Below are 26,480 nucleotides of genomic sequence, written 5' to 3' on the forward strand. Positions count from 1 at the left end.
CCTGCATAACCCCAGCCAGAGATTCCCACTCAGCGAATCCTGTGACGAGGAGAATTATTCTCCCCTGCCATGTAAGTGACACTAACGAGCCCACAGCGGAATGAGAGCAAATCTTTTAGAAAAGACATCCAGCTTCGATGTTAAAGACTTCAGATGAAAGGATCTTAAATAACTCCAAGTCCCCTGGGTGGGTTTGATGTGTAGCTATGGAAAGTTTTAATCAAAGTTTTAATGGGGAAGTTGGAGCCACATCTGTTCCACATGCAGCTAGAATTCACTGGTATCATCTGTTCCACATGATCCCAGTGAATTCTAGCTATCAGCATTCTAGGGCCAGTGGGAAAATTTCAAGTGAAATATTTTTCCCATCAGAAAATGGGGGTTTTGTCCAAAAATCTAGTCTTTTCTGAGGGGCAAGATCAATTCAGGGAGAATTTTCTGCGGGAAAATCAACACAAAATGGTTAGTTTGGGATCAGGTCTCCATTAATCTTTACAGCTGCTCACTGTAGTGTCTCATGGGAGTTGTAGTTGCAGATCCCTCATGCATCCATTCTCCCCGTAGGTCATGCTCCCTACCTAGACTGCATCTCCCAGGATGCACTGTGGTCTTGCCTCTGCGTGGCCACAGTGCATCATGGGGAAACCGAAACATGTCGACATTTCTGCGTCGAGGTTTTTTAGACCATTTTGTTCCAAAATCAGTTCCAGTCTTTTGACCTTTTGTTCTGAAAACCAGCCCTACTAGATATTTAGCTGATCTTCATACTCATTCATGGATTTTTTTTTCCCCTCCCAATATCCTTGTGAGGCAGGTGTTATCCCTATTTTGCAGATAGGGAATTGAGGCTCAGGGAGATATAAGTGACTTTGCTAAGGTCACACAAAGTGTCAGTGGCAGAGCCAGCTCTCCTCTGCCCCCGTAAAGTGTTGTATCTACTAACCTTGCCCTTTGAAACGCAGCAGCTTTCAAAATTAGCAGGCTCTTGCTGGGGGGAGAGTGTTTGAATGAGGGGTGTGTTACTCCACAAACACAAAACTGACACAAACACACCTGCAGGCAGAGCAAAAAATGCACGCTTTCATGTGTACACATTCAAACAGAGTGCGCTCACGCACGCCTGCACACAACATAACTCACCATGCCAACACGTTCAGCCAATGCACACGTGCGCGCACACACACACACACTGATGCATACACAAAACCAATGCGCACACATGCAAAGAGCATAGGCCATACACACGCACAACCAAAGCAGCCTTAGGTACACATCCCCATCCACACAGCACATTACAACAGCACCATGTGGAGGGCTCGGGGGGCAGCGGTGAATGAGTCTGAGAGTTTGACATTCTTTTCCCATCTCAAATCAGGCTGAAATGTTGAAACTTCGAAAGAATTCGCAAACTGAAAAAACAATTTGATTTTCCCCTTGTTTCGGGTCAATCGAAAACTTTCAACCGGCTCAGGTTGAAGCGCTTGGTTTAGATTTCAGCCTTTCTTCTTGAAACGTCTTTTCAGTGACATGAGCTTCGAGTTGGGACTGAAAGGTTCTTTTGTGCCAGGAAAACGGAATTTTTCCTTTGAAAATGTCAGCGTTCTGAAACCCTGAACGTTGGGTTGGTTTGTTTTTCCTCAACCTGAGAAATTCATTGCACCCGACCCTGTCCCGCTAACTGGCATTTTTTCTGATGACAAAACTATTCACTGAACAAGTCCCAACCAGCTCTAATCACTGCCCCAGCTGCGGAAACTGAGGCATGGGGCAGCTAAATGCCTTGCCTAAACTCAGCGCAGAACCGGAATAAAACCCAGGTCTTCTGACTCCCTGCCTAATGCTTTAGCTACTGGACAACATCCAGTGCCTGGTTGCCCCACTGGGCAACGCTGCCCATCAGAAACCATTTGCTTCTGGGGGGCATCTCCGCAGCCGGGCGGTGAAAGGGTTAAAACTGGACGTGGGTGGCTCTGTTTGAACCCCCCCTGCCAGCTGGCTCCCCGCGAGGGCTCATTAAGATAGCCCTCTGCCCCCCTGCCCAGGGAGATTAATAATTCAGGCTGACTCCAGAGAACCAGTAGTAACTCGGCTCTTCCCTCCCTCCCTCCCTCCTCCTCTTCTCTCTCTGCCTCTCCCCTCTCTGCCTCCACCACTCACTGTGCAGTCAGGAGCTGTCTAACTCTGCTGGGGGACGGGGCGCAGGCTCACTCGCTGAGGAGCAGAGGGAGAGATCCTGCTGGGCTGGAAGAAGGGGGGGGCCCCCGCAGCACGGTTCTCCCTGCGCTCAGTTCAGGGGGAGAGTGAGACGTGGACTTGGAGACTCCGCTGGGAAGCGGGGGAGAGCAACAGTGCGATGGACCCCAAGGACCGCAAGAAGATTCAGTTCTCTGTCCCGGCGCCCCCCAGCCAGCTGGATCCCAGGGCAGTGGACATGGTAAGGGGAGCGTGTCGGGACTGGGGGGTGACGGGGCGGGGGGCAGTGACACAGCGGAGAAATGCTGGGTTCTAGGGCTGGCGCCTGTTTGCTAGGGTCACACACATACGCACCCCCGTGTGAACAGGCACGTGTGCTAGACATTCCCTCGCAGGTCCAGTCACACACACACACGTGAGGAGACACGATTCACACACCTGGTCACCCAGCCACTCGGGTACACTCGCCCCTGCACACACTTGCCTAGCCCTTCGCACACACCCAGCCCTCCTGCACACACACCCACAAAACCAGTGCAAACAAACTCACGCCCCAGGCCACTCGTGCGCACCCCAGGTTCGTACGCCCAGCCATGCATGCACTAAAATGCACAGTGGTGTGTGCACATTGCATCCCTCACACCCCCAGTCACCCAGGACACCAGCACACCAAACAACCCTCCATGCACCCCGCCGCGACCCACCCAAGCCCAGCGCACACTCACATACACACGCGTCCTTTCACGCTCACATGCCAACAAGCAGCGGGCGGGATCCACTGCTGGTGTGAATCACTGCGGTTATATTGACATCAACGAGGCTGATTTACACCAGTTGAGCATCAGAATGACCCCCGAACCCGATCCCTGGTTAGCCAAGGGCTGAGCACAGCCCCTTGAAAGCACCAGGTCCCCATCCCTGCCTTCCCTGCTCAGCTCTAACTCCATTTCCCACCCAGAATGCGCCAAGCCGGGACTGGCCTAGAGCTGGTCAGCGGACTAAGGCATCTGAGCACCACGCAGGGTTAAATCCGGTGCTTGCCAGTCACCACGCAGGGTTAAATCCGGTGCTGGTCAGTGATCACGCAGGGTTAAATCCGGTGCTGGTCAGTGATCACGCAGGGTTAAATCCGGTGCTTGCCAGTCACCACGCAGGGTTAAATCTGGTGCTTGCAGGGTTAAATCCGGTGCTTGCCAGTCACCACGCAGGGTTAAATCCGGTGCTTGCCAGTCACCACGCAGGGTTAAATCCGGTGCTGGTCAGTGATCACGCAGGGTTAAATCCGGTGCTTGCCAGTCACCACGCAGGGTTAAATCTGGTGCTTGCAGGGTTAAATCCGGTGCTTGCCAGTCACCACACAGGGTTAAATCCGGCTGCAAAAACCTATCCCAGCTGCACAGGTGAGTTGTGTTTGTCAAGCCCAGATGCCTCCAGACAGGCAGCACTGTGGATTAGGATTTGCTGAATCCGGATGCGACTTGGGTCTGGGTCCCAGGAGCACCCAGCCAAGAGCAGAAGGGTGGGGAGGGTGTCAGATCAAAGTTGCCCCCCTGTCTTGGGGGGGCTCCTTACTGACTGACTGACTGAGCTAGGTGGCTTTCGAGTTCCAAGCTGGGTCAGGAGAGATTACTGGCAGCGCATGCCAGGCATGGGTGCTGGAACGACTTGTAGAGTGTGTGTGTGTGAGTGTGTGTGTGTATGGGGGGTGCTGAGAGCCATTGAACCAAACTGTAACCCCTGGATATAATGGAATCCACTTCAAGCCGGGGGGGGCAGCCCCCACCCCCCCGCACCCCTTGTTCCAGCACCTATGATGCCAGATGCAATTTCACGAGTGAACCCAGGTTCTGCTAGCACTAGTGATCCTCGTGAATTGCAAGTCTAGCCAATATACTGCCCCCTCCAGCCACATCACCGGCCCTGCGCCGGTGTGTTACTCGAGAGGAGCGTGACCTCAGGGTTATCGGTCAAAAATGAAACCAGGTTTCCATTCTAGGCGTGGGAGTAGTTTGACTCCTATATTTGGGGGGCAGCTCCAGTCAGGCCAATGGCCCGTCAAGTTACCATTTCATGGAAGTCGGATGCCCCGTATGACCTGAGTTCAGGGGCCACCATCTGGCGGACCTGTGTCCATGTGACAAATCGCACCATTAGCATCAGTTGGCCTCCGTTTGCAGCCTCAACAGGGAGGCCAAAGGGCTGCGGAGACTGATTTCCCTTCCCTTGACATGGGGGCGCCAGCCAGGCCAGGGACGAGGCTGCCATGGTGGAGCCAGCAGCTTGCCCTGACGCGGCTCCACCTGTGCCCCCAGAATGGCCCGAACTGCCCCCCCAAGATGCACTCAGCTTTGATCTCACGTCCTCCAGGTGCCTGGCCCCACCAGCCTGGCCTCTGCGAGAGCTGGTCTCTCTCCCTTCATCCCGCTGGGCTGGACTGACCAGCCCCTGCAGCTGGCCTGCCTGTCCCGTCCTCTGCTACCACCTCTCAACGGAGTCCCTGGGCTTAGAAGCTTCCCTGCTTAATAAACCGGGGATGCGGAGATCTTGGTACCTCCCCAGGTCCAAGCCCCTTACATCTCCCGTCTCACACTCACGTACACACGCTAGATCGTGTACATATACACTGTTACACAACACCAACACACACACACACAGCACCCCTCTCACACATAATCACTTACACCCCGCTACATACCAAGGCACACACCACTCAGCCACTCCCCCACAAAGCCAATGTGTGCGCACACACAAGGTCACGCGCACACAGCTATACAAAACTAACCCCCAAACTTACACACCAGACACCCATGTAAAATCAATGCACACACTAGCTCACTCGCAGACTCTCTCTCTCGCACACCTCCCCACAAGGGTGTTAGGAGTGTCAGCCAGCCTGGCCAGCCCCAGGCATTCCAAAACCACAAGTCAAAGTTGCCCAGAATATCACAAGATAGGCTAAAAAATCATGAGATTTTTTTTAAACGAAATAAACTGGGGGTTCTTTTTATTCGCCTGCCGGTTTCTGAGACTTCATCTGCGTCACGTTTCCCTGCTTTCCCCAGCAGCCACACGGGGGGCGGCTGCAAACGTCCTTATTTTTAAAAATTGAAATCGGAGATGTTTGTGATTCCAAGGGCCAGGACTGTCCAATGTCGAGGGATAAAATCGCACGCGCTGGCTGCTCTGTGATCTTCAAAGGGCTCCCAGAGGAGGTGCGATGTCCAGGGCAGTGTGGCAGGGCTGGAAACCTGCTCCTACCCTTGGGGAATCCCCATTGGCTGTAGTTGTTGCAGGGCTTATAACCTGTAGAGGGTATATATGTGCACGTCCAATGCTGACCAATAGAGGGCGATGATGATACGTACATTGTAAGGGTTTGGCTGCAGCTTTTTGGTACAGCCAGGTGGTGGACTAGAAGTTGCCTGGCTTAGAGTGATGGGTTAGAGGGCCAGTGAGGGGCTGGAGCGGGCATGTGATGGTGATGGGTTACCTGAGGTGCACAGGATTTTATTATTATTTATTATTGGTATTACCGTAGCACCCAGAAGGCCAAGTCCTGGTCCAGGACCCTGTTGCGCTAGGTGCTGTACAAACACACAATAAACAGATCGCCTCTGCCCCCAAGGAGCTGGCAAGAGAAGCGTAACACAAGAGATGGGGTCAGACACGGGAGAGCCAGGAAACAACGAGACAATATTGGTCAGCGTGGTCGGCTGTGATATCCAGGCCCCCGCGACCGAACCGTTACCGTGCTGTTCGTAGGCATCGGCACCAAGGATGTCAGAGGGGGCTCCCTGGCTAAGCATTCCACTGCCACGGTGCCATGTCCTGGGGACCACAACAACGGCTCTGATGGGGGGTGGGTAGTGGAGGCAGGGGAAACCTGTTCCCTGTGGGCCAGAACGAAGCGAGGTGTGTGTGTGTGGGGGGGAAGCAAGGCGTCATCGCCTCTCCTCACCTCCACCCCGAATGGTGACCCTCAAACCGTTCTCCTCCCCGTCACGCCAATGTTTAGATCCGCCGCCGGAGGCCCACGCCCGCCATGCTCTTCCAGATGTCGGAGCACTCGTCCCCAGGTGAGTCCGCTCTGGGCGGGGGTCGTGGCCTCCATCTCAGCCCGGAGGGACATGGCAGAGAGTGTGCGGGAGGCCAGGCAGAGGGAGGTCTCCACAAAGGTAGCGGCTCAGCCACCATCAGGGCCCTCGTCGGCCTTTCCGGAGGCGAGGAGAGGGCTGGGGGGAGCCAGGTCACAGCTGGTGGTGGCAGGGCCTGGGGCGGGGGAGGGGGGCTCTCGTGCCCATCGCCAACTAGCTGAGGTGCGCCGGGGCAGCAGGGCGGGTGACCCTTTCCCAGTGAGAAGAGGGACTGGGATGGAAGCCTGAGAACTCCCCACCCCAATGCCCCCTCCTGGTCCCAGGGGATCCGCCTCCCCTCCAGATTGAGAGGCCTTGAGGTGGCTCTCGGTGCCCAGCAGAGCGGGTCTGGCTCTGGGCTGCTATGGCCTGGCGCCGCGGCCTTTGGGAAGCTCCATGGTGGTGCTGGCAGGTGACTCTCTCCCCATTTGGGCACCTCCCTGCCTGGCGATCTCGCTGCAGCCAGGCCTGAGGCTGGCATGGGGGCTGGGGCGAGTGGGGCAAAAGGGGGGCAGCTCTGGCCCCAAGTGTCCGGGGAATTGGGCCCCTCTCTGACCAGAAGTGGGCGCCTCCTGCTGTCGTCCCGCTGCCCTGGCTTGTGCCCTGATTGTCTTTTTCTTCTTCCCTCCTCTCTCCCGCCCTCTTCCTCCTGCAGAAGAGGATTATTCCCCATACCAGGTCAGTGATGGGGCCCTGCGCGGAGGGAGTGGGGAGGATGGGCTGGGTGAATGGAGATGCAGTGAAACGACCAGCCCAGGCACTGACCTGTATCGGCAGCCCCAGGAACCCCCTCCACCGGAGTCCATTGGGAGGGTGGAGGTAGTGGCAACACGGATGCTACAAAGACCCCTTCCTCCTGAGTGGTGTGACTGGCTCAGGACAGGCACAAACGCAGCCTCAGGGGCATGACCTGTCTCCAGTGAGCCTCATCCCAGTTCGCCCACTGGTGGAAAAACCTGCTACCCTGGCATTGCCCTCTTCCCCAAAGCAGCTGGCGAGCTTGGGCGTGGGGCTCAGGGCATGGGACACACAGAGGCCAAGGATCAGAATAGCAGGGGGATGGCAGGTCAGGCGTGTGGGGCATTGGCAGAGCTGTGCACTGGAATAGTGGGGGAGCATAGGTCAGGATGGAGGGGCATTGGCAGGGGAAGCTTGCGCCAATCGCGTATAGCTGCTGCTCTCAGTTGCCACCTTTCAGGAGCACTGCAAGTCACTGCGGTTATTCAGCATTGATTAAGGGAGAAAATGTCAGGGCACCCCCGGCTCATGACCTTGGGCCTTTTCCTTGCCCTTGTGAAGCCAGCATGACAGTGATAGATTGCGTGGTGCAAAGTTACCTTGGAAGTTCCCAAACAATTTGAGCTGCTGCAAAGCCCGGCTCAATCCCCACGCTCCAGGAGCTCGCAACGAGAGATTATCTCTGCCCACATTTTCCATGACTTCTCCTTGATCTCGAGTGAAATTAAATTCCTTAGTGCATGGCAAAGTGCTAAACTGTAATGGGAGATGAAGACGTGAACAGGAGCCAGGAATCTGAAGTTTAGGAACCGGTTAAGGGTTTGGCTGCTCTTCAAGCCCCCCCGCCCCCATATGATGCAGAGAACTCACAGTTCGTTACTGTAGCGGATTTGCGACTTATCTCGTAATTGCCGCATACTTTCGCCACCTCGCAGTGTACTAACAAAACCAGCCCCTTGCTGGTGGCCATGGACAGTGCCATATGGAACCTTTCACTTCCATGTGGCCAGTTGAAATCCTGCCCCAGCTTGGTATTAACAGTGAATGAAACTTGTAACCATCTAATGGGTGTTTGACAACTTATGTGACATGAACACTCTGGGCCTCAGCCCAGCCCCACAATAGCGAGTGGCACTAACTGGCCTGTCTGAGAAGGGGCATCCCACAACCTGCTCTCTGACACAGTCCACTCACGTGAGTTAGAATCCAAACTCACCCTGCCTCCCCGCAAGCCCTCGACCACCATCCCCACTCCTTGGAGTTTGGGGAATTGACAGTGAAGCAAAGTTCAGTTCAAACCCCTTTTCCTCAGGGCTGGCAGCTCCTAGGGCTCCTCCTCCAGGAATTCTCAGCCCACCCTCTAGATCCTCTCTCTCCAGAAAGCCACTCCCACTTCTCTCCCACCCAGGTGGAGTAAGGAGCCAGTTGCTTCCGGGAGTGAGCAGAACTGTGCTCCGGTCTGACACACATTGGCAGTGCAGTGACCGCACCGTCCCTGTTCTGTGCAGAGAGGCCCTCAGATCCTCACAGATGTTTAGGTGCCAAACTCCCAGTGATGTCAGGGATAGTTACATACCTTTCCAGTGTTGTCGCTGTGTCAGTCCCAGGATATGAGAGAGACGAGGTGGGGGAGGGAATATCTTTTATTGGACCAGCTTCTGTTGGTGAGAGAGGAGCTTTCACGCCACGCTGAGCTCTCCTTCAGGCACTCCCAGAGCGTCACAGCTAGATACAAGATGGAACAGGCTGTAAAACATAAGGAGTTAACACATGTTGCAAGAAACCATTCGGCATGAAGTGGGCAACTAACATCTCTGCAGTCTTTGAGGAACCGGACCTCAGTGTCTAGGCTGGTGGAGCCAGTGCTTTTCGCCAGCCTCGAATCTGGGCCCAGGACTTTGTTTTTAATGTGAGGCCGAGGGGTGAGCCATTGGCAAAGGAGTGTGGAAATCTTCACTCCACGTTGTTCAAAAGTTGGTGTGCTCTGCTCAGCGCCCAAGGTTTGCTTTGGATTCCCTGCACTTTGCCCCTGCTCGCCACCACCCTACCCCACCCAGGGCCTCTGTGCTTAACAACCAGCATCCAAGGTCTCCCAGGCAGCCTTTGTCCCTGTCAAGAGAGGGGCACCGGGCAGCACATGTGGGTTCTCCCCACGATGAGCAGGGGAAGGCGGCTGAGCAGGGGCGTCTTTGGCTGGGTCACCTGGGTGGCTGCTTGACTTGATGTCCCAGCCCTGAGCTTGGCCCTCCATTCGTAGGCCCGTGTTAACTGGAGACTCTCTTGATTTCTCTGCTCTGGTACTGTTGACAATCCATTCTCCTTCCTTCCAGAGAACGCTGGGCGAGGGCCACCTGCTTAAAACAAAGAGGACCAACCCATGTGTCTACACGCCTCCCTCTCTTAAAGGTACATGTGCTTTCGTTTCATCCCTTGCAAAAAGAAACCTTGGGAGCAGCAGTGAAATTCACCCCTGTGCCGAGAGACGGTGCAAAGTCTATGCATCGCCTATGTCCCACTTCACCCACAAGCTCTATGTATCACTCAAGCCCGGCTTCATCCCCTAGGGATGCGTGGCCTTTTTATTGTCCTCTGCACGGCGGCGTGGTCCATCCTCATTCACTCACCTCCTTGTTGATGGACACCTTATTGGTCTTCCATCAGCTTGGGGGCAGTGAGTCTTAGCTGGTCAGTTTCACTTCCTGCTTCTAGTCAGTTTCACATTTCCCTGCAGTGAGTTTAGGTTTCCAAAAGCTACAAGGGAAAAGTTCAAATCCTTAAAGGCCACAAAATCCTTTGGATCGTAACTTTGGGGCTTCAACTGCTGCTGCGGAGCTGGACTAGCAGGGGGAGTCGGCACATTGTTTAGTCCCCCCCCACTCCTTTATACCCCATTAAAAATAGCCAGTGTGTTTTATTTTAAATGCCTCAGAGCTGAGTGATGGTAATTGTGGAGCACTTTAAAAATGCTAAAATCTCTACAGAGATCAACTATGCTCAGCCGCAGCCCGAAAAGGGAGCGAAATAATTCCATCCCTGTTCTACAGGTGGGGAAACTGAGGCACAGAGCGGGGCGGTGACTTGCACTAGGGCCACACAGCAAGTCTGTGGCTCAGCTGAGCTTAGAATAGGAAGAGCCCGGCTGCCAGACCCTTGTTCACTCCACTAGTCCTGGTTCCCTCTTTACGGAGGCTTTGTGTTTAAAAAAAGATAGAGATTTAGACCCAGAATGTGTTCCCTCTGCGATTCTGACAATTATATGGTCCAATCTCGGGGGTTAAAGAGCTGTGCTTTTCTCTCTGGGTTTGCCTATGGCCAAGTTGTCTTCATCAGCAAAAAAATGACCTTTAGTGCCTTTTTTGAGCAATGGGCCAGCATATATTTTGTGCGTTGCTGATATCCCACTTAAGCCTTATTTTGAGGTCTTTAAATGGGACTTAGATGATACGTGAGGTTTGGGAAGGACCCTCTCTGCCGAGGCGAATGTCTCTCGCTCCCTCCCAAGTTCTTTCCCATTATTATATTACAGAAGCTTGTAGAGGCCAACCAGATTGAGCCCCGTTGCACTAGGCTCTGTACAAACACAGAGCAAATTACTTCTTCTGACTGATTTCAGTGGAGTTAACGGGCTTGGCCCTGGTTTTCTCAGCAAGTGTCCCTATCGGAGTTGTCAGATATTGCCAGGTGAAAGAGTGTAATGTACCAACCCCACACCAAACTCAAATCTCTCATTAGCACCTTTTGATCTGAACAAGTGTCAATGGCAAAATCAGAGGGCCCGGTTCTCCTCTCTCCCCCTCCCAGTGTAAATCAGGAGTGACGTGCCTGGAGCGGGTGGAGTTACACCAGTGTCAGAGCGAGATGAATCAGGCCCAGCGTGTTTACTGACATGATCTATTTAAAGCCCTAATTTGACGCCGTGTGTGCGTTCAACAATCTGTCTGCGCTGCAGACACTGCCAGGTATTTAAGAGTTTACTGCCCCACAAGGATCTCATTGCAGGGTGCGTGGCGATGGGGCCGTCTCAACAGGGGGTGAGATGCAGAGAGACTGCCGCCCTGGGGATCTCAGTGCGCAGGGCAGACAGCCTGGAGTTCAGGCTCACCCCCCACTCCCATGTTACAGACGGGGAAACCGAGGCCTGGAGCGGGGCCATGAATGGTGGATAGTGGGGATGAGGAGTGGATTTAGGCAACACGTTTCTTGCTCCGCTGCTTCTCCCTCTCTCACACACACACAATCACACAGTTTCGCTCCTGCACACCCGTATACGCACACACACACTGTCTGTCTCTCTCTCTCTCGCACGCGCACACACTGCGTCAAACTCGCACATACGTGCACACACGCTCTGTACTGTACATAGCAATTTCCCATCAGCCGCTTGCTCCCACTTCATCCGCACGCACCTATTGTTCTCACCTGTCTCTATCACATCTCGGGTGCTGTGAAATCTGCCAGGACGCAGGCTCTGCTCTCCCTCCCCCGTGTTCCCTCCCAGCCCCCTGCTTTCTTCCCTCGCTGCCTCTGAAGGCACGTTGCCTCCTACATGGCAGCGAGAGAGGGAAGGACCCAGATGGTGCTGGGGGGCTGCGTTACCCACTCCCTCAGCTGGAGCAGAGGCCCATGGGGCTATAGAGGGGTGTGTAATTTGGGGGAAATCATGCCCTGGGTCGCTATCGCTCACAAAACGGGCATCCCAGAGGGAGCATGGCTAGAGAAGGGCCCAGCCTGGATGATCCTGGGCCAGCAAAGGCCACACAGCATGGAAAACCTCCAAAGCGCCCTGCAGCCCAGGCCTATGTCAGCTGAGCCGTGCCAGCCGTGGCCGTGCCATGGGTCTTTTCCTGCTGTGGAGATGGACCCAAAGAGTCATAGGATTCATCAGAGTTTAAGGCCAGAAGGGACAATTGGCTCCTGTAGTCTGGCCCCTTGTAAATTTCACCCAATTACCCCGTGCCGAGCCCAGGGAATTGTACCCCTCCCCCCGGGAAGTTTTACACCCTTGTGCCTTTAAAATGACCCACCCAAGGGCCAATTCTTCAGCTTCCTATGGCCCCTGTGATCTGTAAGCCCCGTGCCCCATGAATCGTCCCCTTTCCACGGCCAGTGCTGGGAGCAGGACAGGAGGAAGTATGGCCAGGGTGTTCCCATTCCCCGCTCCCCTGGGTGGCTCCGATGCCCATTGGACAGGGGGGTCTCAAGGCCCCTCTAACTCTGTCCAGGGCCAGAGCAGGCCCCAGGACTAGAGAGGCGCATCACTCTCTCCCTTTGGTCCCCAGGCCATGCTCCGTGCCAGCGCTGGGGTGAATCGGGGCCCAAGGGTCAGTGGAATGAAGAGAGCGTCAATATCGCCCGGCCCTTAGTACAGCAGGGGCTGGGATGGTCTGTCCCAGACAGGCCTCGGGGCATCCCAGCCAGTGTTGGGGAGCCCCAAGCGTCTGCCATGCTGATCGCTGGCCTTCCGGCCGCCGATCCGGCCGCTCTGGCTTTGCTCCTGCCTCTTGGCTCCCATGCGGGCACTGGCTGGTTTCAAGGCCGGCCGGAGGGGGAGGCCCCGCAGGCTCCTTTGTGCGGCCTTCAAGGCTGGAGGAGGGTGCTTCCCCCTCCTCCCTTTGCCATCGCTCTATCTCTCCCCCTGAGCTTATCACTAAGTTCTCTGGCTCCTCTCCCAACCTCCCCCACTCCCCTTCAGTGCATTGGAGGCAGTTCACGCAGCTGGGCTGGGCTGGCCTGCAGGGTTAGCTGCCTCGGAGCCAGTAGAGGCTGAAGTGTGGCCTGGGGGGCTCTCTGGCACAGCCTCTGTCCCCCTGCCATCAGTCCTGCTTTACTGGTGGAACAAGCTCACCGGAGTGTTAAAGGGACCGTGGCTTCAGGTCGCACTCTGCCCAGGTCCAGCCAGGATTTGGCCTCCTGGTTCCCGCTGCCTCAGTTCCTAGGATCGAGTTTCCAAACAAATCAGCCCTAAACTGAGCAGTAGGGTCAGGGGGTTGAGACGCCTACACTGACCAGCCAAGGATAGAACCCAGGCCCCTGCTCTAACCACTGGACCATACTCCCCCTCAGAGCCAGGAATAGAAGCCAGTTGGGGCCCCCAACCCTGTGATCCAGCCACTAGACCCAAAAATCAGGACTGTCCCTATAAAATTGGGACATCTGGTCACCGTACCGCCTGACTGCCGTGCTTGGGGCAGCAAAAAACATAGAGCTGCCCCTGGCCAGGAGGCCCCTGCTTTAACCCATGTACCCCACTTCCTCCTGCAGTTACAAACCAAGAAACCTGACTCCCTTGCTGCCTGCTGTAATCAACAGCCAGGAAGAGACCCCAGGAGTCTGGCCTCCCTGTCCCCCACTTTATCCCCAAACCCATATTTTCCCTCAGCTCAAAGCTGCGATAGCACTTCCATATCAGACCGCTGGTTCTGAGTGCCTTTCTGGTCCTTTGTACCCAGCCCTTAGCTCACACAAAGCAAATGTTTCCTCGGTCTTCAGCCTTGGCAGGGATGTAGTCCTCAGCAAGGAATGTGACCAGCCTTGTTTGGGGAAATAAAACCGATCCGAGAGACAGAGACAATAGTCCACTGTTGACAGTGGCTTATTACGTGATGGTGTTTATAGCCACCTCTGCTTCCTGCCAGTGACCTGACACACCCACTCTACTGCATCTAGCCCTAACCCATTTATTTGTCATCCCTGAAATATACATTTAAACTGCTTTTTTTTTTTTACAAAAGGCCCCAAATCTGAGCTGAGCCCTGGGTTGTGTGGCAAGTTCTGTTCCCCCCCCCCTGCCAGATTTCCTTCCCCCCCCCCGCCCCTCCCAGATTTCCCCACCTGCTGGATTCTCAGCAGCCCCAACCGGGACCAGATTTTCAGCTGAGCTCAGCTCACATTGAGGCATCTAAATAAGGTCTCAGCCCCGCACTGTGAGTCCATGGCCAGATTTTTCAGGCCGGTGGTGACTGCGGCCTGGGAGGGCAGATGCTGTCTCGGACGGTGTGGAAATTCCGTGCTGTTCGGACCGTCTCACGGTCACTGATAAAGCACCAGGGTTTGTAGGGAGGGTGTGTGGAGGAGTAGGCCGCAGAGGGTTTGTCTACGCTGCAGTTGGGAGCGAATCGCCCAGCTCACGTAAGCAGACTCGGGTTCTCAAGCCAAGGGGGTCGGGTGGGCTCGAAAGCCCGGGCACCTGGCTGAGCCGGAAGATCCACACAGCTATGTTCACCACGCTAGCGCGAGTCTGTCTGCCTAGGCCAGGGGGCTGGTTCCCAGCTGCCGTGTGAACATTACCCAGCGCGTTCCCCTGGGGCAGTACGGAGCTCTATAGCCTAGGGTCACCCAGCTGCAAACTCCCCTGGCTGGGAAGCTAGCGGCTGGCGCTGCCAGGGGCACTAGGTCCCCGGGAAGCCAGATTTCATGAAGGCTGCCACGCTGCTTGGAACCCTTTTGAGCCACCTCCGTATCGCAGCCAGGGTGAGCAGGTAGGATAGTCCCCACTTCGTCCCGTGGTGGTGAAGGGGAGGAGGTGGATGAAGACCCGGACCCGGTCAGCATGTCCAGTGATCAAAGCGCTGAGGCAGCACCGGATTCATTTGAGGGAGGGAGGGAGGGTTTTGTCTGTTTCACTGGCCCTGAAGCTAATTCCTCTTGCAAACCAGGGTGTGAGCGGCAGCGAGATCTGCTGACAGGACAATCATCCCGGTCGGAGCTGGCGCCGTATTAAATTCCTGGGTGCTTCCCCACTTCACTTCCTGGCCAGGTTTCCCACTCTGGCTCGTTTGATGCTTCGTGAGTTACTGTGGAGCCCTTCAAAGAGGGGCACTAGGGGTGTGTCTACAGTGGGGGGCTCATCGCCCAGGCTCCAGACAGAGCCCAAACATCTCCACTGCAATGTGATAGCCTCGCAGCCCGAGCCCCGCAAGCCCAGAGCAGCTGACCCGGGCTCTGAGACTGGGTGCTGCTGTGGGTTTTTTAACGTAGTAAATGCACCGTGGACATCTGACCTCTGAGCTTTCGTAAGATCTCCAGGCAGGCAGGGGGAAGGTCTTAGGACGCTACAGCATTGCGTTGTTACTCTGAAGCTGTGTCTCAGATCTGCCGCTCGGTCTGTTAGCATGCTAGACGCGTCTGTCCGGAGCATAGACACACACACACGGGGTATGGGGCAGTGGGGGCGAGCGTATGCATGCACTGACATTTGTTGTCGCAGGGCTGCCCTGTGTACTGCACTGAGCCTGCGTACCCAGAGGTTTGCCATGCCTGGGTTGACAGGCACACGTGCAGATTGTTTCAGCAGAGGGCTGATTTGTGCAGGGCTGGTGGATCTCTACCATGCAACCAGGCTTCTCTGCTCCCAGGAGGCGATTGCCCACTCCACTGGGTCCGCTAGTCAGAGGAGAACCAAGGGCATCCAGAAATCAGCTCCGCAAACACACCCAGAGCACAGGGGTATCAGAGCCCAGGCACTGACGCTTCTATGAAGGCGGTGTCAGCACCTGCCGAGCCTACCACTCGGGGAACTGCCCTGCAATGACAAACCAGTGCACGTGGTCCTGCGCTTACTAGCCACCCACAATAGCCAAGCAGTGTTCACATGTCACAGCACTTACAAGCAACCCTATAACAAACAAGCCAGCATGCACACGTGATGGAGGGAAAAAACTGGTCAGGAAACAAACTTTAGGTTCACAGGTGGTGTTACTGTAACACCAATGGTGTGAAGAATAGGTTGGTAATGTCCTTTAGAGATATCAGACTTGGTAACATTCTCTCGGCAATTGAAATCAGGTTTAACTCCTCTGAAATCAGTGTGTAAACTTGGGAATAAAACTGATGTGAGTGAAAGAAGAATCTGGTCTGTGTGGAGTACCTAGAGAAAGGTGAAGTAGTTAGAAGACAAGACTGGGAGTCAGGACTCCTGGGTTCTGTTCCAGCTCTAGCCACTGACTGGGTTTGATCTCAGGTAAGTGACTTCCTCGCTCTGTGCCTCAGTTTCCCCCATCTGTGCAGCAGGGATAGCACTGACCTGCTGTGAGGTAGGTTGTGAATGTGATCTGGGGTTTGTGAAGTGCTTTGAGATCCTACAGTCTAATACACCCAGAGAGATCGCTAGTGGGGTGTGGCTCCCGTCTCTCGGATCCCTCTGCACACCATCACTTGGTGCCAGAGACAACAGGCTGGGTCGCCTGGAACCTGCACTGGCTGGACCCGGCTCCCACTGGCACGAGTTGGCTCTTCTTCCCTCCTTGTGCATTCCAGCCATGCAGCGCATTGTGCAGTCGCACCTGGAGGCCAGCAGCGGCCTGGAGGACGAGGAGGCTGCCGAGCACGAGGACAGCTCCGAAGGGGAGGCCGAGGACGACAAGTCATGTGACCCAGACGACATCGACTCCGAGATCCCCGGCCCGTGTGAACTAGAGAGCAGCGTCGTTCCTGGTAAGAGAATTGCAGTATAAATAGCCACTTGGGGGGAGGCAGGGGGCAGGAGCAGCTGGTGCCCAAAGCAAGTGGGGTAGGGCTGCAGGGGCGGGAGCAGGCAGGCGCCCCTGGACTTGGCCCCACCAGGTTCCCTGCTCTGTGTCTGCACATCCTGCAACACCCAAAATTCCCCCTTAGGGCCAGCGAGGTGTCCTGCACCCCCAGGCCGGGAGAAGCTTGATGCCCCCAGTGGCAGCAGGTGATACTGCAACTTGCCGTACATCAATGTAACACAGCAGTGTCATTGTCTGGGAAGAGGGGTAAAAGAAAACCAGAGAGGGAAGCTCAGGTCGTTAGATCTTCCCTAAGGAGGGGAGCCCAGGGCCGTGCGATGCAGCGTGATGATGTCCTACAAGGACAGGCCTGGGAGCCAGGCAGACGGGCGTCCAGTCCTGGAACCCATAAGGTTGGCGCTGTGTTTCCAACAGCCCCGGGAGAATGGTCCTTTGCAAATAATGCAGCCAACAGACGTAGCCAATGGCTGGCGGCTGCTGCAGCTCTCCCGTCCCTGCCAGGCTGGGACTCAGGAGAGATGCTTTCCGGCTGACCTTGGGGAGCTGCTCTGGGCCTCAGTTTCTCCATGTGGGGACAGTGATAGACGCCAGCACAAATCACAGCTCTCTAGCTAGAAGGGTTGTCCCATTCGGTATCACGGCGATGGGAATCGCGGCTTTCCTCCCTGTGCTGAGTCCATCCCCGAGGTGCCTCGCGAAGCCTGAGGAGCCGTCCCTGAACCGGAGAGCGGGATGAGCCATCGGGGTTCAGGCTGCAGGTTTCGGCTCAGCGGGAATTCCGGGATGACTCGTCCCACTCCCGGCTGCCATGGTTGGTGGAGAGTTTGCATCTCTTCTCCAGCTCAAAGGGTGGCTCAGCGTTTCCCAGGGCATCTTGCTGGCCTTGCTCTGCTGAGATTCCTGTTTGAAAGAAGGAGGTTTCCAAGCCCGGTGCCCGCGTGCAATGGATCCCTGTGCAGGGCTCAGCTGTTTAGGTTCCCTAGATGCTCAGATACTCCGGGGACGAGCACCAACAGACTCCAGCAGTGACACCAGTGCAAAGTGGCTCAGCGATGCTACCCGATCAGAGCTGGGGGAAGAAGCCCAGAATAGGCTGGCCAAAGGCCCTGGGGTGGAACTCAGGAGCGCAGAGGGCAGATGGGGCTTGCTTGGCCATTTATGGGACGCAGGGGGTGGGGTGGGGGACTGGGGGTTCTGACCTCTCTGAGCCCTGAAAGGAAGTGATGTGGGGGAAAGGAGAGCAGTTGGGAAGGAAATCCCTGCTCATTTCCTTTAGTCCAGGGCAGTTTTCCCTGGATCCGAGTCTGGCGGTCAAGGAGTTTGGAAGCAGGTGGGAGCTGGCAACATAGCAAGAGTCTATTTAAAGGCCTCACTATTCCCCCCCTTCCCCCCGCCTTCCTCGGATCCCACTCACCGGGGACCCGCTGCGCATACTAAAATATCCCTTCATTTAGCGCCTTTGCTGCTAGGGAGAAACCTGTAAATATTCCTCACCACCGCCACGCATACGCTCCCTCCCTGGTACAATGAGCCGTCAGTCACCTAGGAAACCATCACTGTTGCTTGGCACGAAGGAGCGGTGAGCCTGGTGCCTTGGCATTCAGTCAGAGACACACACCCACCCCAACCCACCCACCTGCTTTCCCTGCACTGTTGGGGGATGGCGAGATCCCCCCCCCCGGTTAAATTCAGGGGGGGTGGGAATCGGGGACGTTTATCTTGGCACTTTGGCATCTCAGCTCCCTTCCGCTCTGGGCAGCGAGAGCTGAGAAAGGCTGGTTGGGGTTAGAGTTAAGTTCTTTGTTTCTTTTATCGTCCTGGGCTCCCACCCCAGCGCTCCATTGATGCTGCTCCATTCAGACGCACATCCCCCCTCTGCTATCCCAGCCTGGGGCTCCCCCCCTCCACAGCTCTGCCAGGGCCCCTCAGTCCTGCCCCGCAGCCCCCTCCCCTTCCGATCCTGGGCTCCCCATACACACCCAGCGCTGCCAACACAGTGGCAGTGAAATCTATTTAGGAAGCTGTAATGTGCCCCTCCCCCGAGCATCTGAGTGTCCATTTCAGATTTGTGTCCCAGTAGCAGTTAAAAGCCCCGGTCAGGATCGGGGCCCCGCGCGGCGAGGCCCTGGACAAACACTTGGGAAAACTTGGCACCTATCCCGACTCCCAGCAAACTTACCATCTAAGAAGACAAGTCAGGTATGAAGTCGAGAGGGTTGAGGGGGGAGGATATAATCAGACAGATACAATCTTATAGACATCGATACCTTTGCAATTAGCAATAGCCAGAGCACCAGCTGTCCCAATTTGCCCCTCCAGCCGTTGCCAATTGGCTGGTTTCTGATAGGCCACATGGTAGCGGAGGCATCTGAAGGAAAGGAGGGTAGCAGCTGCCGAGGGTTCTCCCTGTGTTCTGTGATTTAGATCTATTACAGAGGTATCTAGAGGCCTCGGCAGCAATCAGGGGCCTGTGGTGCAGGGAATTGTACGTACCTATCGCGAGAAGCAGCCTCTGCCCCCCAATTACTTACTGTATGAATAGAGGAGGTAAAGGATGGGAGGGGAAACTGAGGCACAGAGTTGCCCCAAGGTCCCTGCCAGAACTTGGACCAGAGCACAGGTCTCCTGAGTCCACCTCCCCAGGCCTATCTACTAGACTGCCACGAGGAATCTGGCCTGGCCTGGTGGCAACGGTCTAGGGCTGAGAGGGGCAGCCGATCTCCAGGCCCCGTTCAGTCCTTGGCTGCTCTGCTGCGGCTGAAGACAAAGGGGGCTTAGCAGAGCCACCTGCGGCAGGGGGGAGATTTTTTTCCCCAGCGGGGACGCCTGTCTTATTTGCAACTGGGCCAAGACTTGCCAAACTCACCCCACCAAACGGCCATCAGAGGGTAGCAAGAGCGCTGGGGCCTTGGGGTAACAGAGAGCGGCTGAAAGTGCCGGTGCCGGCGGAGTGGGGGAGGGACAGGATTTGTGCTCCGCAGACGGCGCGCCAGCCGCCCTGACCTTCCTTGGTCGCTCCCCAGATGGCTTATCTTGCTGCTGTATTCATTCCAGGAGCCCAGGCGATGAAGGACCCGCCTCTGGCACCTGAGGCAGTGGCCCCCCGTCCCAAGCCAGCTCTGCCCAAACAGCACTCTGGTAAGGGAATGGCTCCCTCTTGTGAGAGGCCAGGGAAGAGGGATTGTAAACGAAGTACCACGCAAAGAAAGAAAACGGTTCCAGCCAAATCTGGGGAAACAGCTGACGCTGCTTTTCACAGGCTCGCACCCCTTCCCGAGTGTGCATGCACACTCCCCGCCCTGCTGCTAAGCTCCAGAGGCGCCGGGAAGCTGGTGATTACAGCAGAGAGACATTTTATCGGGACAGGAGGCACATGTCATCACGGCGGGCGGCGTCTCTCACCTCGGGGAGCCGGGCCTGGGGTTTCACGCCTGCACTGGTGTCCAGGCTTCTTGCAAACACAACATCCAGAGGTTCTGGAGGGGGGCGGCAAGGCGGGTGTGCGGGGGAGGAGGGGCAGGTGGAGCGTAGAAAGGTTGACACGGCGGAACGCAGGCCGTTGAGCAAGTCTTGGAGTCAGAGAGAACCGTGGTGTCTGTCTGCATCCGGCAGGCGTAATGAAGGAACCCCCTTTGCAGTCACTGCCCCAGAGTGTCCTCTCTCTCCTGCCACAACAGATCATTGATTTGGCTGGCGCTGTTTTGTTTTGAAAGGGAGGTTGCCAAGAAAAAATTGGGGGCCAGAATCTGCTGTCAGTTCCTCTGGGGTAAAACCAGAGAGACACGAATGGAGTTGCTCTGGATTTATACTGGGGTAATTCACAACAGACGCTGGCCCCTGCGTATGGCAACAAAATCAGATTCTGATCTCATTTCCACCCATGTAAATCGGGAGTAACTCCAGTGAAGGCAATGGAATTACTCCAGATTTACGCTGGTTTAACTGAGATCAGCATCTGGCCCGATGTTTCCTTCTCTGGGTCACTACAAAGCCCTTTGAGGATTAGAATTGAAAGCATCAAAAACCAAAACCCCAACCTTCAGTTTAGTTTTTGTGGCTGGTGCCATTTTAACTCTCATTGCCACTTCTGGAGTGTGCTGGCTCAGGCCAAGGAGGGCTAACAGCCCTGTCACATGGCCAGGGAGCAGCCCGCCCAGACTCCGGTAGTCACAGTTACACCCACACAAGGAAACTAAGCCGATCAGTTTCCCTTTCTGCTACTACTTCAGTTTCACTTGGGAGCAGCAAGGGACAAAACCCAGCTGTGCTTCTGGGGTGGGGCTGCACTGCAGAGATAATAATCTAGCCCTGGTGGGAGCCGCAGTCAGGCCCCGGTTAATGGGTCCTCGCTGGTGGTGCTGCACTCCTGGGTGTGTTGCTAGGACTTCTCGGGGCGGAAGCTCCCTTGGTTCTTTGTGTGCAGTAAACTGGGCTGCTCTAGGGTTCTTTGCCAGTCAGCCATGGAGAGAATCGGTCTGTCCTTCTGGGCGCATGGGGGGAATTGTGGGAAAGCACTGGAGGACAATAAGCACTCAAGTGGTTTGGCCAGCCTTAACCCCTGGGTTAAACTAGAGCCCAGGCGCTAACCCAGCCCCATCCTGGTCAGCTAGCCTGGGCTTAAAGCATCTCCAAACCCAAGTCAGAGAGGATTGGTTGGTGGGGAGAGGTTTGAGCTAAAATTGGGTAAGAGCCTGGGTTAACTGCAGTGAAGATAGACCCACTTGGGCAACAGGATTTTGTGTGGACAGGAGAGGGCTTGGAGACACCACCAGAGTTAACTCTGCAGTGATGACACCCTGGGTTTGCAAAACCTCCTTCAGGAGGAGTTGGCTTTGTGATTCTCAAATTGGAGACAGTTCCCTTCTGGGTCCCATTTTCCCTTCCCCCTCAGCCCCCAAAGCTGTGTGTGTGGAAGGGGCTGGTGTAACCATTGGTTTGGAGGTTAGCCCCTCTCAGCTTTCTGGCTTTCCCAAACTAGCTAGTTCCCCTTGGATTTGGGTTCTTCCCACTGCAGGGAAGCATGTTAACCCCGTAAAGGGTGAGGGTGGTGTTTTCATTGACAGGGAAACAACAAAAGTCTGATCTCTCCCCATTCAAAGTGCAGGCAACACCTCTAGATTTAGGGAAAGCTGAACACTGAGGGCGTAACTCACCTAGGGGGTGGTCTCATGCTGTGTGAAACCAATGGCAGTGCCACAACCCACTTCCCCTCGGTGGGGGAATCCCTCAGAGGGCCCCAGTATCCTATAGCTCTCAGACATGATTGTCCTAGCACTGGGTTCCTCCCGGCCTAGGGGACCTGATTCTCCAGGTGCTAATGCTGGGGCTATTCCAGTGCAGCTCCGTGGATTGTAAAGAAGTCACTTCAGATTGATACCAGTGTAAATCAGAGAATCACTCAGGAGATATCTGTGCTCTCCCCCAACCCCCTCACTCTGAGTCGGGGCTCTCACTGGGCATTTGATCGCCCCTAATACTGTGCTGCTCGGGATCTACCCGCTTAAGTGGGTGAGTCGTCCTTGATTTGTGCCTGGACATGGTAAGCATGTCCCACCATTCAGCTTAGCTATGAGAGGGGAGCCCTTCCGTACCCCTGCAGGGCTGTTGCTCAGAGCACATCGAGTTTGGCCCCCTTGCTGATTGGTTTGTCCCCTTTGTTAATATTTCCGACGAAGAATTCTGTGCAATGCGTCTTGTTCTTTTTCTCCTTTGTTGCTGACCCCCCGAGAAGCCCCGGGAAATGAGGCCAGAGCATTTGAACCACGTATCTATCCAGCTGTCGTCAAATCACACAAAAGGAAAGGTAATCTGCCGGTGCGATAGACAATGGCGGATCCGTGGGGGTTTGCTGCGGTGGGTGGGAGACCCAGCAATGCCTCCAGGGTTAAGGGTCAGTTAGCATCTCCATTATGCTTTCAGAGGAGGCACCTACCTGGCCTGGCACTAACCTGGGGCCCAGGTTTATCAGCCCTGGTTTCGGTCTCCCTTTGCATTTTTCTCCTTTGGGTTTTGAAGCATCAAGGCTAAAATTAGCACCATTTTCAAGCCCCCAACCCAAAGGCCTGGTGTTCACTACAAAGTCTTGTCAGAATAGCTAATGTTGTTCAGGGAGGTGGTCTTGCTATGCCAACAGAGAAATGCCATCTGCTGGCACAAGCTGCATCTACACTCGGGGGGGGTTGCCAGGATGGCATTTGTAGTGTAGACAAGGCCTAAGGCAGGCCTGATTGTTGCATGAAGCCTGGAACCCTCAGTGATGGGGGATGGAGACGCCCATCATTTAACATGCGGGTGTTTCCTCTCGGTAGGTGGCCAGAAAGTGTCCTTCGCTGGCGGGATAGCGGAGCTTGGGGATGAGCTGAACTCGCTCGCTGAATGGGAGAAACCTGAAGTTACTGAAGGAGACGGGACCAAGGCCCAGGAACCGGATCCAGGACAGGACAGTCCTTCCCCAAGTGGTAACGTCGTGAGCCTGAGGAGCAAGAACGGGGGGAGGAGGGGGAGGAAGGCTGTGTGTTGTGTAGCAGGAGCAATGACAGAATTAATCAGTGCTGGATGCAGAGCCCATAGAGCCGGTTAATGCAGAGCACATGAACGCTTCAGGGGTACCCGCTCCTTGGGCAGCTCTCAGGCGCTCCACAAACATTCATTAAAGAAGCCTCCTCTAACCCACAACAGTGGGGTAAGCAAAGGACAATGCAAGAGCCACATCCCCAGTGCTGAAATGCAGCCAGCTCTGGGGTGGAACGTGGCTAGTGTTTTAACAGCGCACGGCAACTAACAGCTGGGAACCCAAAGCGAAGGGGGAACCTGCATCCTGTTGAAACGGCATGGAGCAGCTTGGCTCAGCAGGAAGGCCTCCCCTGAGCTAGAGTTTGGCCACGACACTCTGGTTAACACCCAGACTCTCACAAAAAGAGCCATCTTGAACAGCCACAACTGGGATCCCTGCTCCAGAGGTTTGCTTGGTGGGATCCATGGAATGGATGTCCCCCCTCTAATCATGCATCGGGATTGCAAATGACAAAGAGTGTTGGGGGAAGCCAGGTCCTCCCATTAGATAAAGGGATCTCAGCCTGGGGCAGTTTGGAGAGCTGCTTTCATGATTATTGTCATCCCAGTAGTCTGTACGTGTCAGGAACCGGGGCGCAGGCAGTCTGGCCCAATGGGAAGGACTCAGATCAGTGGTTGGGGGGTCAAGTCAGAGTCAGTAGGCAGCCGACCAGCCAGGGTCAGTGCCAGGTCTGCTAGCCAGCGGTCAGGAATGCAGCGAATGGCCGTAGCCAGAGACGAGGCAAGGAGCAGGAGGACCGGAGGGCAAGGGCAGGAGTGAAGTGGGAATGGGGTGGACGCAGATTGCAGGAGATAGGCAAGAGCGGAATCTGATGTAACAGCAATGGAGAGCATGCACGGTCACTCACACACCCCCTCGGGTCACTTCCAGGCTGAAGCAGTGGGTGCGAGCCAATCAGGCGGCTGCACACCTTGGCCGTTCCGATAGGACTTCCTGCGGGGCCTGACCTTCCAGGATTGGTGAGGTGCTGCTTTTCCAATCTCCCTTGGTGGTGACAAGGGAGTGTCAGAGACCCAGGGCCCCCACAGCCCCAGGCTCTAAGGACCTGCACCTCAGAGCCATAAACTGACTCCTGTCAATCCAGGATCTGTGCACTAGGCAACATGCAAACAAATAGCAGGTGATCCCTGCCCTGGGGAGCTCACAATCTACAGCTTCTGCATCTTTTTTTCTTTCCCTTTTCCCCTCCCCAGAACACAAGGAGCGGAGACACGTTGGCTTTGCAGAGAGACCTTCCCGCTCTGTTAACGTTGAGAACTGCCCCGCCACCTCCCCGCTCGGAGGCACCAGTTAGCTTGGGTGGCGGAAGGAAGATGGAGGAAGCCGTCCCAGAGGTGGAACGCACTCATCTTCCCGCTCCATGTTATGGATTCTCTTTCCTTAACGTCCTCATTTACTTTATTTCCCCCCACTTCCTTTCTCATCTTTCTGATTTTCCCGTTATCTGCCAATGGATGGCTTGTTTCTGTTAAGTGAATTTAGTACTTCCGAAAGGTGGCAGCTGGACAGATGTTTGAAAGCCTCTGCATGTCCATCTAGATGATAGAGATGGGCAAGTCCTCTTGCTGTGGGGCATCTAATCCACCCCAGGCCCGGAGGCTAATGCAAGATTTCCCCTATTCTCCATTTACTAGTCCTCTGTCCTATCCATCTAACTGTGCCAAACAATGGGGCTTCCGCCCCTTCCCTTAGGAGACAATCACACATCCCAGTGTAGTACAGGTGGCAGCAATGCAAACTTTCCACATGTCTTCAACCCTAAAGGCCCTTCCTTTGGACAGTTCAGTCTTTTTGGTCCATTTAGTCCTTGCCCTCTTTGCTTGAGCCTGCTAAAAGTGTGGTGGGGGGCAATTAGTGTCAGCGATGGTGGTGCAGGGGAGGTGGAGACCCTGCCCAACTTGCTAGAGTTGTTCTAGCAAGAGCTGCCCTAGGATGTGGAATCCTGGCTTGTGTGGGAGGGTTTGTGGGTGCATGAACGTGCAAAGCTGGGCAAGAATTCCCTCCTTCCTTCCAGCGGGGTGACGATCTGGTCTTTATCTCCACTGGCTTGTATATTTCGTTAAAGCAAACCAGCCCTGGGCTTCTCTGAAAGACCACAGAGCGAGAGAGGAACACGGGACCAAACTCCAGCTCCATGTGGTAGGGGGAAGCCCAGTGCTACTAGGGGAGTGCTGACCAGAGGAGAAAGCTTGAAGATGACTCCACCCACTAGAGCATCTCCATGACTTTCAGTGGACCGGAGTCTGGGTGTAGGGGCAGCGAACACAGGGGAGACAGGGCAGGTGGGATTACTTTAAAATTAAAATGTGAAATGGCACTGGACAATTGAATAGAGGTGGAGCCAAATCATAGTGTTGATTCACCAGCCCTGGAGACTGAAGTCCTCTAGTTTATATCCTAGGGCAGATAGGGTCAAGCTTCCCCCACCAAGGTGCCTCAAGTTGGATCTGCAGGAAGGACCCTGTCTCGGATCTTCAAAGATTTTGTAGGTGCCTAACTCCCCTTGAGCCCCTGTCTCTAGCAAGGGAGAAGCCCCCCACTCGATCCTTGGCTTCTCTGCTGACGCTGCCTACCAAAAGAGGCCAGTTTGTGCCAGTGAGGGTGATTTTTGTCACGTGGCCACTTATCTACTGGGACCTGAGCCAAGAACCCACTAACTTGTTTCACAGGAGCCACCACATATCTTACAATGGCTAGCGGCTTGAGCTGGATTTGTACCAGCCCCCTGGAGGGAACATTAACGTGGAAAATGCAAGAAGTTCCTGTTTGCCAAATTCAAAATGCTGTTTTCCATGGTTATATCATCCCTAATGGGGACTGCGAGCAAGAGGCAGCTTCTTAGTTTAGTTTAGGTCTCTCTCTCTCTCTTTCTCATTCTGTACTCTTTGATCCTGTATTGAGCAAAGCCCCTTCCATGCACCTCACTGCGGTAATAAAGCTTTGTAAATATATCTTTGCAGTGTGTTTTATTGGGAGTGGGTAAAGGAGGAGCCGCTCAGATACAACAGGCCTGGCTAGTCCTCCTTCTGTCACCAAGTGCCCAGGAACAACTCCAAGGCCTCCCAACAGCAGATTTGCCAGGGTACAGTAAGTGCATGAGGCTGGCACCTAACTATGGGGCTGGTTAATGCCTCCCTGCTGGTAAGCAGAAGACTCGGCCACAACTCACAATCCCTTATGCTCCATAGGGTGCTAGGGCCTTGGAGAGCTGCAGAGATGGTGGCAGAGGGAGCGTGGGCTGGAGTCACTGCAGTGCCAGATGGTTAAAGAGTAGGTTCTTGTCTGAGACTCAGAACAATGGCTGTTAGGCTCTCTGTACAAGGATGGGATAGGCAGGGGAAATAGGGCCAGGTG

At 55.1% G+C, this 26,480-nt stretch overlaps 1 protein-coding gene across 3 annotated transcripts; it reads left to right on the forward strand.

Annotated features, from left to right (window-relative positions):
• Positions 1–26,077, forward strand: PPP1R1B (protein phosphatase 1 regulatory inhibitor subunit 1B). 3 transcript variants are annotated; one of them, XM_054014380.1, is made up of 10 exons: positions 54–71; positions 2,165–2,434; positions 6,209–6,269; positions 6,982–7,004; positions 9,395–9,470; positions 16,320–16,496; positions 19,607–19,690; positions 22,284–22,355; positions 22,861–23,010; positions 24,320–26,077. In XM_054014380.1, the coding sequence occupies exons 2-10, from the start codon at positions 2,354–2,356 to the stop codon at positions 24,418–24,420; spliced, it is 825 nt and encodes a 274-aa protein (XP_053870355.1). In that variant the 5' UTR covers positions 54–71; positions 2,165–2,353; the 3' UTR covers positions 24,421–26,077. The 3 variants fall into 3 exon arrangements, with proteins under 3 accessions (XP_053870357.1, XP_053870355.1, XP_053870356.1); XM_054014382.1 differs by lacking the exon at positions 19,607–19,690 and having other exon boundaries at positions 1–71; XM_054014381.1 differs by lacking the exon at positions 54–71 and having other exon boundaries at positions 2,141–2,434.
• Positions 26,078–26,480: the final 403 nt, after the last annotated feature.

The sequence above is a fragment of the Malaclemys terrapin genome, chromosome 25 (genome assembly GCF_027887155.1).
Source record: "Malaclemys terrapin pileata isolate rMalTer1 chromosome 25, rMalTer1.hap1, whole genome shotgun sequence".
Taxonomy (NCBI): domain Eukaryota; kingdom Metazoa; phylum Chordata; order Testudines; family Emydidae; genus Malaclemys; species Malaclemys terrapin.